Raw genomic sequence first — 13,265 nt, 5'->3', positions numbered from 1 at the left:
ATAAATGGAGATTAATACAAATCATAATATTTACAAGAAAAATTCATGAGATTACTCTATCACAGTTTTTTTTTATAACACCTCATATTAAACCATGAAACAATCAAATATTTAAAATCATTATTTTATTTAATATTTGGAAAGCAATAAACCTTGAAAAGGAAAATTAAAAGTTATCAGATTTACTTTTCCTGATTTTTGACTTGCTGATTCATGAATTAATTTTTAAAAGCATATTTATTTAAGTACATCAGTTGATAAATTGCTCAATCCTACTTAGCAAGCTTACTTCTTAATTCATTCTTGATTCGTTTTAATTTATGGACCACAAGAGAAAGGGTGCTCAGTAAGCCCATGGTGTAAAGATGGCATAGGCCAGAACAAGTAAAGGGACTATTGTTTTCTCACTTCATAAGGAGTACCACAACTTCTAAAAACACTCAACGCAATTGCGAGCACTGGCAGCTGAATAAATTTTTATCAAGCTCTTTACAAAAATGGGTAAAATTGGTCATGACTTGGTTTACTTGTAATGCTATCAATGATAGAAATAGGAGCCCCAGGGATCGCAGGTCCGCTGGTGATGGCACTCCGTAGTAGTGTTCAATATCCCTTTATAAAGTGCATTCATCGGTCAATCAAAGATTGTGGTTTGATAGCCAGAGCATGTTCCCATGCTTTACTGAACACTACGTACAAATAACTCTCGAAATGTTTATATCTTAATTTGAGTCATATAGATTTTACAACTCACAATCGTTTGTACTCAATGATTCTTACAAATAAGGCTGTTGGAACGTAAGGCCATGAGCCATTGAGGTTCTTAATATGCTGCATACATCCCTCTTGTTCCATCCATTATTGAGACGACTTGAGTCCCTCTAATCGGCATGAAGAGGTGGGGATGTTGTCCGTTGGTCCCCCACCCCCCTTTCCTCTACCTTAGCGAAGTCCTTAGGGCCCACATGTCTCTTACCCGCCGTTTTATGCCGCTGCTATTGAAATGACATCCGTCCTCTGCCACAATTTACAATATCTTCAGACCTACTCGCGCATTCAATTGACAGGTATTTACAATCTTCTAGTATTTACAAATTTGTTTATCTGAGTGACACTATCACGCCATCGGTCATACAGGACACAAATCTTTGACAATGCTTATGTAATATTTATTATTACATATTTGATACTTTTTAATATATTTATCATACATTACCCGACCCAAACGCCACCCCCCCCCAAAAAAAAGTAAAACAATACTGGCATATTCTTTTGATGTTGCATTATCTCTCTTATAAAATTAATAATTTCGTTAGATTTGTTACACAAAGTAGTATTAACCATGTTGAGGTAATACTTCTGTGTCAAATAACTACTCTATCAGAAAAAAAGGTGTTGTCAACCTTTTCATTAATTTATTTCACATAACCATCGTTTCGGTTATCCTGTCTATTATCAAGGATAATCTCAAATATGTATAATATTCATGAATTAAAAGTTATGATAGTTGTAAATATAATTTTCAATAAAACATTGATAGTAAAGGATATAGGTGACATGAGTGACAACAATTTTAGAAAGGATTATATTAACTGAGGTTGTTAATTTTAATTGAAATTATCCTTGATAATGGCCAGGCTCGCCGAAACGTTTGTGATATGAAGTTAATTAATATAATGGTTGAGGATAAAAGGATCAACTTTGATAAATATAACCCGTCTCAAACAATAAATTATGACATAATTTATTTAATTATAATATTCTTATCGGAAGCCTGTTAACATCTTGATTAGGTTCATTATTAGCACTATAAAATTTCAGTGACCAATCAATTGTTAGAGTTTTCTGCGTTGACTTTTTGGTTTTATTTTCCAAGTCGTTTTGTAGCTATTTTTTAAATTATTTTATTTTTCGTTTATAAGCCAGATGTTCCTGCTAAACGTGAGAACTGGCGTCCAGAGTAAGAGGGGATGGAGGCAGGTGTTTCCGGCTAGCAGTTAAGGGTGAATTACGTGAATGAGTTATAATTTACTTCTGTTAAGAGGGGGAAAAAGAAGAAAATTTAACTTATTTCTTTCGAATTCAATTTAATTCCCTATGGTTCAAATATCGTACTTTATTCACATTATAATAGTAATACAGGTTCCATGAAATAAAGAACACCTTTTGTACTGGTTTCATTTTATATTTTTATAAAATTGTTTTTGATTGTAATATTTAGTTTGACATAACTTTCGTTGTTTCCGTTATAGTTCTGGACATCTTGCTCTATCATGCGCCAAAAGCAGCGAGTCAGCAATCGAGATGGGTCCTTCCTCTTATCGATCTATTTCGATCTATTATGCCATTTTTTAAGGAGGGAGCTGTTTGTCAAATTTTGTATTCATAGTAGTAGCGTAACTAATATTTATATACCAATATTATCACTCCGTACTTTTTTATTATAGAATAATAAATTAATAATGGATAGATCTCATAGGAAACTGTTAAAAGTTGTGAAGAATTAGGAAGTCTAGATTATCTCTGTCCTAGAAGAACAGAACAGAAAGCCCTTTTTCGTGTTAAAAATGTTTTAAATATTTCATAAATCGTACCTATCCTTCGACTTACTAAGCCCGCGTAGATGAATATTCCCAGCAGTGCAATATTCTGAATTAATTAATTAACACTTAATAATTAATAGCAGGACAATTAAAATGAAAATTCTGTACAATCTACGCCAATAAGGGCCTCTTTGAATTTTGATAATTTATATTATTACATTTTTAATGAAAGTTTTACTTATCAATTCCTGTCTGAATCGAACTGTCTTGCCAATTCCATTAAGAAATTGTGTACCGAAGAATTGCGTCCCAACTTGGATTTTTAATAATATTTTTGGAAATAATCCATCAATTGCGATTTTACCCATGCTAAATCTTAGTGTTCGACCGACTTCCCCCCTTATTCATTCTATATTTTTAGTGTGGGTTCCATTCTGGTGTCGATGAGCCGCAAAATAACATCTGTTGAATAACATCAGTTGTTAACAACCGAACGATCTTGGACCAGCATAAAGAAATATCTTTTTATATCTGTTTCAGACCACCGAAAATCCATCGAAGTTCTTCCACTACCCTCTCCACATTGTTTTTTTTTTCAATTGTCTACTTCCATAGTTCATCCTGGACCACCAATGTCTCCATCATTAATTATCACTCGGAAATTGAACATCTACATTTGGTGATGTTTACAACTCCTGATCAAATTATGTCAAAGTGGAACCAAAAGTTCCAATCCCACAAGTCACAAACTTCTTTTATCGAGATGTGTATTCCCTATAGTTTAGTCTTTATTCATAGCATAAATTGATAAATCCACTGCAAAACAGTTTAATGGTTGCCGTTATGACATTACTGTCATGATAGTTTTCTGCATCTGTCGCAGCAGTGAAGCTATTGTCACTTAACGGTCTTTTATTTCATCAACATTTTTATATTTAATTGTGTAATATTTAGGTATTGTATTTTATTCTAGTCAACATTAAACTTGTTAAAAAGTGATTTTTTTAATTATAACATTTTAAAAACAATTTTTTTTAATTTTTAAGTAAAAATGTATGAAAAAAAAATTATAAAAACATCTATTTTAAGGTTTGGCAATCACAAATTACGAAAATAATTAAAATTACAATTTTTACGGTGTAAAAATTTGGATAAGATTTTTTATTTTATTTTACTATAATAAAAAGTTAAATTTGAATTGATACGCTTTTGACTTAAAAATTAGTAGTTATTTTCAGCGCCATGCCTAGACAATCTCTCTCCATTTTTTGTCCATTCTCAGCCAATCACTTCCTTATTATCATATTTAGAATGTTCGAATGTTTTCATTTGCTCCTTCAATCGAAGCCTTGGAATACCTCACATTTTTTTCAGAAGTACACTAAAATAATATTGTGTATTTTGGTAATCATTTCACTTCTCTTTACATTTACTCTATACAAAGGTCATAACTTATTGACCAGCTGTGTTAGTTTTTATCGTGCAACTTAATAACTAGATTCCTTACAAAGATGAAAATAAGAGTATTGATAGTCTGAATAATTATTTGGTAATATATTTACAAATTTTACTATTATTTGTACTATTGTTACTAATAAATGTTATTTATTATTATTGTTTCAGATAAGGCTCTGACAGAGCTTAGTAGACATGGGACTGTCCAACCTGCATTTCCTTCAGGGTAGGTTCAGTTGATTTAAATTTTTTTTTTTTTAATTAAAGTTTGAAATGAATGTACATTTAAATACTAAACTTTTCTCCAACAAAAAAGTAAATTAATTATTTAGCAACTTCTAAAATTATTATATTTTACTTCCGGATCAACAGGTTCCACTGGTTCCGCCATCTATGACAGTACAATCCTGGCACTAGCTCTTTAGTTTTTATTTAATTATCATTCAACTTCTACTTTTTTACCCATTTTATAAAACTGAATATTTGTAATAACTCATTTTTATAATTTGAAACAATATTGGAAAATAGAACTTTTACTTAATTGATTTAAAATCAATTTTAATAACAAGATTTATTTTATGAATTTTTTCTTGTTGAGTTTTTTAGGAAAAATATTAGAAGTAAAATCATATAACAGTTTTGAATACACCCCATGCTGTTTAAATATTTTACAGTTATAATAATATAATTAAAATCATATAAAAATGTATGTGCGAGCTAAAATTTTTTTTTATTTTAAAATAGATACTATTTACTTTGAATGGATTATATAACAAATCTTTAACTACCAGTATTAATTGTAACCAGTATCATAATTAAAAATATGTGTGTATGTGTGTTTCTACTAAAACAAGTTCAGTAACATAAAGATATCAGTGTTATATTATCGATAAAGAGAATTAGCACAGAAGAGAATCAGAAATGATTTTGTTAAATTCTGACAGATGCAAAGACTGATTCATAAATCTCAGAAGAATCCCCATTATTTCTTATGGCTATGCATTGGGAATGATTTCTACTGTGCTAAAAATTCAAGGAACTATAGAATTTTCAACATTAAAAAAGGATTGAGCCACTATTGGATATATTTAGAGGTTTCACACCGAATGATTATTTATTTATTGTAGGCAAAATTGAGAAAATGTTTACTTTGAATATAATAGCCAAATACTGTCAAGATATTTCTGTCATTTAAAGTGAATTTCCTCTCCATTTTTATTATTCAATTATTTTAATAAACTAAATACAGTTTTATATCAATATAATTTTTTTTTACTTTGCAGTGATCTTGTTCACGACCTAAGTTTATCCGAGGATAGTGATGAAGAAACAAAGGTAAAGTATATCATATATATGAATATCTAATATGTAAACGTTTAAGAATAATATATTTTAAGCATTAATTATATTTTAAAGCAGAGAAATCTTGAATAACTCTGTACATTAGTGTATCTGTTTTTGTATCTGAGAGTTTTATTTTATATTTATTTATTTATTTTATTATTTATTAAATAATATTTAACTTTAATTTTTAATAATGTTGAACTTAAACCTTGAACAATATAGATTTTGAAATGGTGGATAGTAAATAATTATTTGTTAGATAGCTATGATTTATTTTTATGTAACTAAGCTACTTATAAATTTTAATATCCATGCTTACACTTGATTATTAACATGTAATTTTATCCCTGAAAAAAAAAATTATGTATCTTTATATGGTTTTTAAGGTTCTTGAGACTCCAAAAATCCCTCCAGTTGAAGTTCAGCCCACTAGAATTGTAGATCTCACACAATCACCTATTCCTAAAATGACGTAAGTAATTAATTATTATATCTCAATATCAAATCCAAAAGTATAATTTTAACCATTTCTCATTTTGCAGCTTTGGTATATTAAAATCAATTTCAAAGTGATTAATATACAAATGTTCCTACCTTTTAGCTTAACTTAATGCATTGAATTTGTTCTTTATGCTGTTTCACAAAATTCTAATATAAATCAATCTACATACCCATGTGTGGTCTTTTACTTCAATTCTTTATTTGTTAAGTCCTGATAGAAGGATCTAGCAAAAATGGTGATGCAGGATTGTTATTTCAAATTAAAGAGATGAATGAGCATCTAAAGATCATCGAAAAAAGGTGGAAATAGCTCTTTGGTATCCTCATTACTAGAAAATTTTGACTAACCTACAAGATACAATAAAAAAACTTTTAATTGGTTGTTGATTACATTGGTGTTTCTGCCCATTACATTTCTAGATTAACTCTTAGCATATCCATAGCAAGGATTGAATTGATGAATTGTAGTATCCAAGAAAAGTTGAGTATCTGATACTCTGTTAACTACTAGTGCTATTTTCACCCATTATCCCATACAAAAGACTAATTTCAAACCAATAAATGCTGTTGACACAAAAAAAAAGGTCTAAAAAAGCTCTTAGTGTGAAGGAGTGAAACTTCAAGTGACTATAGTGAGGTTAACAAAGACAGATGAATAGACCCAGCACCGAAAATAGTAGGCAGAAGTTCTTAAGACGAATATAAAAATTATTTATGAACAATACCACTGAATATATGGTGTAAGGACAACATTTTATCACATCTTTCCTCATTTATAATAACCAATGATTCTTCTAACAATCAAGGAATGGAGAGGAAGTGATAGCTGAGCACATTGTGGGTTTGATTCCCACCTGGGTCAGTCAATATTAATTTTGTGGTGTTCCTGAGAAATGAAGCTTGACATTCTCACTTTGTAGCTACATAGGTCCTCAGTAGAGGACTTGGGCCATAAAAAAAGAAAGATAATAAATGGGGAGTTAATTAAAAAGAAATAAAGATATACCCACTGGGTGATATGAAAAAATGATCTAATGTGTTTTCTAATCCAGTGAATTCCAATTTTTTTTTTCCCTGTGGCACCATTGGGGGATTAAAACTATTTGTGGCACAATTATCTTAAAGTGGTGTATATGCAGAGAAGCAAGAAACAACAGTGCAAATTAAATATTCAAGCAATTGTTAAAACACAAAATTCATTCTCCAAAAATGATAATATTAACAATCATAAAATTTCTAAATCACCTAGGACATGGTGCAACTGTTTTTGCTCTAACTTGAGACATCAAGAATAAGTTGGTGCTATTGCTTCACCTGTTGGTCATTCCTATCATTTAGAGATCACTATAGCAGATGAAAATGAAGATCTACTAGTTTCTGCTGTTCTACTGAAAATATCAAGCAAGTTGCGATCTGCAAAAGCTCTACTCTTATACAGTAGTATTCTCAATTTTGTCTAGAAATAGTGATTGAAGCTCTGTCAATGTCTTCTTGGATATCTTTAACAAATGATTTTAGCAATGAGTATCATTACAGCTTCCAAAGCAATATTTTTTCTATTATTTAACGTCCTATCAACTAAAATTTACCATCTTATTCAAATTGATATCTTGGGTATTTTTTCATTTATAGATATTCTGCATTCCATTATTTTTCTTTTTTCTTTCCATAAATAAGGTGATATATGTAATAATTTTCTTTCTTTATAGATTAACATCACCTGCAGTAAGTGTTGTACCTGAACCTGTGAGGCCAATGTCAGTATCACCTGATGGAAGTTCTTCCAGTAGTGATTCTGGATCAGACAGCTCAGAAAGTGATTCCAGTACCTCAACTCCTGTTCCACAAGAACTTCCTAACCCAGTTCTTCCAGAACCACCAAGACAAAGCTGGGAATTGAAATCTTTTCTACAACCTCCTGCTAATCCTGAAAGAAAACTTACTCCGGTATATTATTTTTAAAATTTTTAATTATATTTAATGTTCAATTGTTGATAGTTGTACAGTAAATTCTTATGAATGTTGCATATTCTTCAGTTTAGGCAGTATCTCTTTTTTCTTTAATTTTCTTTTATCATGTTTAGGAGTTCCTAAATTTTATTAGAATTTCAAATTTTTAAATCATTATATTTTCTTATGAAAACCCTGAGTTTTAATAAATCATAAGAGCTCATACTGTTGATCAATATCTCAGATAATAAATTAGATAATACCAGAGTATTCATAATAAGTATTATAAATAAGTATTCATTATTTATTATTTGTTCTGACAACAGTTATTTCAATTTACTCATCACACACACAAAAGTCCGGTAATTACATGCAAATGTTTTGGTAGACCCCTCCTTGAAGGCATCTGTGGTCTTTTCTTCAACTGACAAAGCCACACCATATAGGAGTTTTAGCTCTATCTGTCTTTCTATGCTTTAATCTTTCACTGGCTGCTTGAAAAATCTTTTCCATTCTGCTAGGGAACATTTGTTTATTAAATAGGAGAGCTCCCTGCTTATCAATACATATCAAAGTGATTTGTTTGAATAGATTCCCGCTTCTACTAACGATTCAGTAGAACTTCCTTGTTTCCTTTATGGTCCTAGATTCCTCTAAATCCTTTAACTGTCTGTTTCATTTCCCCTTCCCTTTTCTTACTCTAGTGCAAACACTTTTCTTTTATTCTTTTCATCCTACATTCTACCAACCCTCCACATGTACACCTAATGATCTCCAGCCTATTTGCTGAATTTTTTACTTCTTTGGCAGCCTGCCATTCATCAGTAAGCCAAGGCTTCCTAGCCTCTTCAGCTGGTCCCAGAATGACTTTATCTGTTTTTTCAATATTCTTCTGACAGCTGCTCAAAATATTCCTATCCTATCTTTCATGGTCTGCATAGATCTTAACACTGATTCCTAAGTTGCTGCATACGCCTCATTGCTCATGGGGTTCTTTAAGTTTGGCAATAGTAAAATTTCTTTAATGAAATGTAGATAGTTGACCGTAGATTATTCTACACTTATTAAATTTCTTCGTACTGTATCGTGAATTGAGTGGATAAATTCATTTGTTTGCTACAACATGGGTGATACCCAAGACAGTTTACATTAGCCCCTCTAAATCCTCATATATTAGTGATGCTAATAGCATGCCTATCATTGATAAATATATAGTTCATTTGATTAACTATGAGTCCATCAGGTTATGTGTCCAGGTCCTTTTTTTTATTTTTTTTTGTTAGTTTTGTTGTGTACTCCCTTTCTAACAATACTGTAACAGGATAGTATGTTCTGTCAAATCTTCTAGCAATCACTCTTTGTTATTTCTTTGTCCAAACACCCATTATCAATACTTTATTTTTCATGCAGAAAAATTAAGGGTGTGTATAAAGCTTTTATACCTAAATTCCTTAACCTTAATGCTTACTTATCTTGTTTATTTATCTTAAAGCTATCTGATGATAATTAAATAAAACTTTGTAAAGTTAATCGTTGATGTATTTATCAGCTAGTTTTTGCTTTTCCAGGAACCTCCACCACCAGTCGTTGTAAAGCCATCAAAAATTGAAGATGATTCTGAACTTGAATTGGGTGATGATGTACTATCTAAACCACTGTTATCAAGTTTATCAGATAGCGATGCTGAAAAAAAGGGAAAACAAAAGACTGTTGGACGCCCAAAGCGTAGGAAAAAACCAGTAAAAAGTCTTCCTGTTCAAACTGATAGTGACGAAGAAAATGAGGTAATACAGCCTATTATACCATCCCCTCGGACTACTAGAGTTTCGAATAAAACACCGTCAGGAAGTGAAGGTGAAGTAAAAAGTAATGTAAAAAGAGAGAAACCATTTAGAAAGCGCCAGGCTTCTACTCCCTCAAGGAAACCATCTTCTGAAAGAGCAAGGAAGAGAACACCTGCAGTACCTACCTCTAACTCAACTCCCAAAACCCCGGAATCTGAATCATTATCAAGAAGAGGTAGAAAAAGAAACATTAAAACTCCAGTAACATCAAGTAATACTGATGATGATTCTAAAAGAAAACGTATCCCTAGCAACTCAGAATCTGATGATGAATCATGGTCAGTTCATTCTGCTATTTCAAGAAAAAGGAGTAGCAGGCGTTCTGCAAAAGAGAGTTCCAGTGAGAGAACTAAGAGAGAAACAGGGTGGAACAAATTATCAAGTAGTGATGAAGAAACAAATAATATAGTTCCTTCTCCTCTAAAACCTATTTCAAGAGTACCACCTGCTCCTGGAAAAAGGCCTCCTAAAGGATCAAGTGAAAGTGATCCTGAAAAAGAAGAAAGTCCACCAAAATTAGATTCAGATGGGCAAACTATACAAGACAAGAAGAAAAATGATACCCTAAGAAAACTTTTCTCAAAAAGGGACATTGATTGTGGTGGTGGAAAGGGAGGTGGTAAAGGAGGTGGCAAAGGTGGCGGCAAAGGAGGAGGAAAATCAGGCGCAAAAGGTGGAAAATCTGGTATTTCAATTATTGAATGTGATCCTGAACGAACTCATGTAAATAAAGTAGAAATGACTCCCCAAGTGGTATCCCAACCACCTCAGAATTCAAGAATACAAGAAGTATTTGTTGCTGAGGAAACAAAGGTAAAAGGTGTTGTTATTCCACCTCTAACTTATGTAAATGGGAAACCATCGATAATGTGCAGTTTAGATCTATCAAGGTTGCCACATTTGCCCAGTAAACGTAGGTCAGAAGAAATTAGAACTAGAACAGAGTTATCAGATACAAGGCAAAGTAAAACAAAGAAAACTGAGTCTGATTCAAAATCAGAAAAAAGGGAACGTAAATCTTCAGAGAAACATCGTTCAAGAGATGATAAATTGAAAAAAAGAAAGAAGTCCCCATCAGCCGAAGTTAAGGAGGAGATACAAAAGCCCAATAACTTAGAAGTTATTAAACGTTTAACGCCAGAAGTATCTGTCGAATCTGAAAATGCTTCTACAAGGTATGTAACATTGGCTTTTTAAATATTTGAAACAGTTTAAAAAAAAAAAAAATTGACTCAATATTGTTCTTTTGTTACTATGATGTTCAGCATTAACACTAAAAAGGATCGGAGATCTAGTACTAGCTCGACTACATCCTCACATGCTGGAAATTTACATCACTCCAGCTCACATCAAAGTGTTAAAAGGAAAAAACATAGCGAACGCCATGGTTCCAAAGTAAATAAAGTTTTATGACCTTATATTCAAATATACCATTAGGATTGGTTAGTTATAAAACTAAATTACATTTTAAATTTATTTTTAGAATGAAGGAACACTAGTTGATGCTCCACCTACTAATCATGAACGGGAAAGAAGAGATCATGAAAAAGAGAAGGACAAAGAAAAAAGAAAGAACTTGCAATATTTCTCATATTTTGAAAGGCCTGAGGAAACAGAGTTATGTGACACAGACGATAAGTAAGATGTATTTTTTTTTTTAGTTTCATTAGTTTTGTATTATATTTCCAAACCTCCTGCTAATTATGACTTAACCTTTTCTTCAAATGTCAGTAGTCTTGTTTAAATTAGTTCTTAAATAGATTTCTCGTCTTCCATCCCTTCTGACATGAGTTCTTAACTTCATATGACTTACCACCCTTACAAATGAAAGTATTTATGTCTGTTATTCAGTGGAAGACTTTAATTTAGATGGTAGTCATTTTTTTTTTCTTACTACCATTTACTTAAGTACCATTTACTTGTAAAGTCAGCCTCCTCAGCATTGTGACAGGGCTAGAGAATGACAAAACAAGCAATGTATACTCTTTAACTATATAACAATTAATGATTAGAACCTCAAATGAAGAGGACATGTTTGCCTCAAGGAGGATAATAACAGAAAAATAAAATCATTGACATTCAGATGGTTGATCATTTTTAAAAAGCTAACTGAAATAGCACCACAATTGGAGAATGAGATTCATTTAACAACCACCAGAGGAGAATAAATTATAACTCTGCCACCACATTTTTTCCCAATGCAATAATGTTAATTAAACTTTTTCATCATGAACATTTTTATTGTATGGCTGCTTGAAAAATGAAGCAACTGAATAATTGAACAGTGCATAAGTCCTTAAAACATTACCTGTTATAACAATGAAAAATTTTAAAACTACTTGTTTTGTTTTCTGAGTCCTGAACATATTCCTTATATAGCATTTCTAAATAAATTGTAATATTTTTTATTTTAAATGCAACTTTCCATTTCAAATCTTCCATCTTCTATTGTAATCTAATTAACATCAACTAATTCATAAACATATTTAAAAATTACTATTTCAATGAATCATAACAAAAAAAAACTGGTATTTATTTATTTTTCAACATGGATTATAATTACTTTTTTTTTGAGGGAGAGGTTTATGGATTTCCCGGATTTAGTGATTATGCATTGGATTTTCAAAGTTACTATTTCCAATATGCGATCTTAATTTTGTTAAACTGGAGCATTATGACCTTAATTATTAGTTTAGCAGAGTTTTTCTGTGCAAGTATCTTTACTTTGATTTTTAAGGATGCTATTTCTGAATTTACTATCAGTTTTTCAATTATGCATGCACATTTCAATTTACTTTTAATTTTTAATTGTTCTGCCATGTAGAAATCATTTATAAGGTTTTTGAGAGTTCTGATTCCATTTTTCTGAATTAGATTTTTGATCAATCACAAGAATTTCATAATAACATTACAGTCAACATTTTTTTTTTCGGAATAGGTTTTATCTATTAGGTTTCCAATGACAGCATTTCCAAATTGACTATTGAATTTGTAATGGCATATTGTTCAATTTACTGTTACAGTTTTCTTCAATAGAGGTATTGCTTTTTCACTCGTATAGTTGGCACAACTTTTTGTTTATTCTTCAAAACTGGCTCTGATGCTGGATGCCACCACTGTGGTTAAGTCATTGATGTAGGTCATGCTCCTCTCTGAAAACTTCCAATAACCAGATCCATTTCTGGGACCAAGAATAGAGCCCTGTGGGTATTCCCTTTATACTCTCTTCAACTCCCTAGAAACTATTTTGTATCATCACTCTTCGATCCTCTAAGTAACTACTTACTAGGGAATGTAAGTTGCTGAGAACATCATACTTCTGCAGTTGATTTCACACATTTGGCCTTAACGACAACTGTGGCTAACTTCTTCACTGCTGCCTAATGTTGGTGTGAGTGCAGCATATGGCGCTTACTCCAAACAATCTCTATAATTCGCTTCTTTCTTCTGCAAAGCATATGCAAGTAAAAAACATGTGCTCTACTGTTTCTTCAATAGCCAGACATGCAGGGTGTTCTCTTAACTCTGATGGATTCATACTCTCCTGTAAATTGCTTGCTCTTTATTTTGTAGATTGCTGGCCGGTTAATATGAGGTACTCCTGGACATTTCTCATCATGGGGAACTG

At 31.5% G+C, this 13,265-nt stretch overlaps 1 protein-coding gene across 16 annotated transcripts in view; it reads left to right on the top strand.

The window, feature by feature from the left end:
- The window catches only part of lilli (lilliputian), a 508,119-nt gene that overhangs the window by 481,420 nt on the left and 13,434 nt on the right, over positions 1 to 13,265 (top strand). For all 16 annotated transcript variants that reach the window (XM_067045181.1, XM_067045004.1, XM_067045159.1 and 13 more), the window contains 7 exons: positions 4,167 to 4,224; positions 5,282 to 5,333; positions 5,729 to 5,814; positions 7,553 to 7,790; positions 9,362 to 10,812; positions 10,903 to 11,032; positions 11,121 to 11,275. In XM_067045181.1, coding sequence (XP_066901282.1) covers positions 4,167 to 4,224; positions 5,282 to 5,333; positions 5,729 to 5,814; positions 7,553 to 7,790; positions 9,362 to 10,812; positions 10,903 to 11,032; positions 11,121 to 11,275 — 2,170 coding nt within the window. The remainder of the gene's footprint in view (positions 1 to 4,166; positions 4,225 to 5,281; positions 5,334 to 5,728; positions 5,815 to 7,552; positions 7,791 to 9,361; positions 10,813 to 10,902; positions 11,033 to 11,120; positions 11,276 to 13,265) is intronic.

Source organism: Halyomorpha halys, unplaced genomic scaffold (assembly GCF_000696795.3).
Source record: "Halyomorpha halys isolate HHAL.00 unplaced genomic scaffold, Hhal_1.1 Scaffold644.1, whole genome shotgun sequence".
NCBI classification, from domain to species: Eukaryota; Metazoa; Arthropoda; class Insecta; order Hemiptera; family Pentatomidae; genus Halyomorpha; species Halyomorpha halys.
This window is presented reverse-complemented; position numbering and strand designations above follow the sequence as displayed.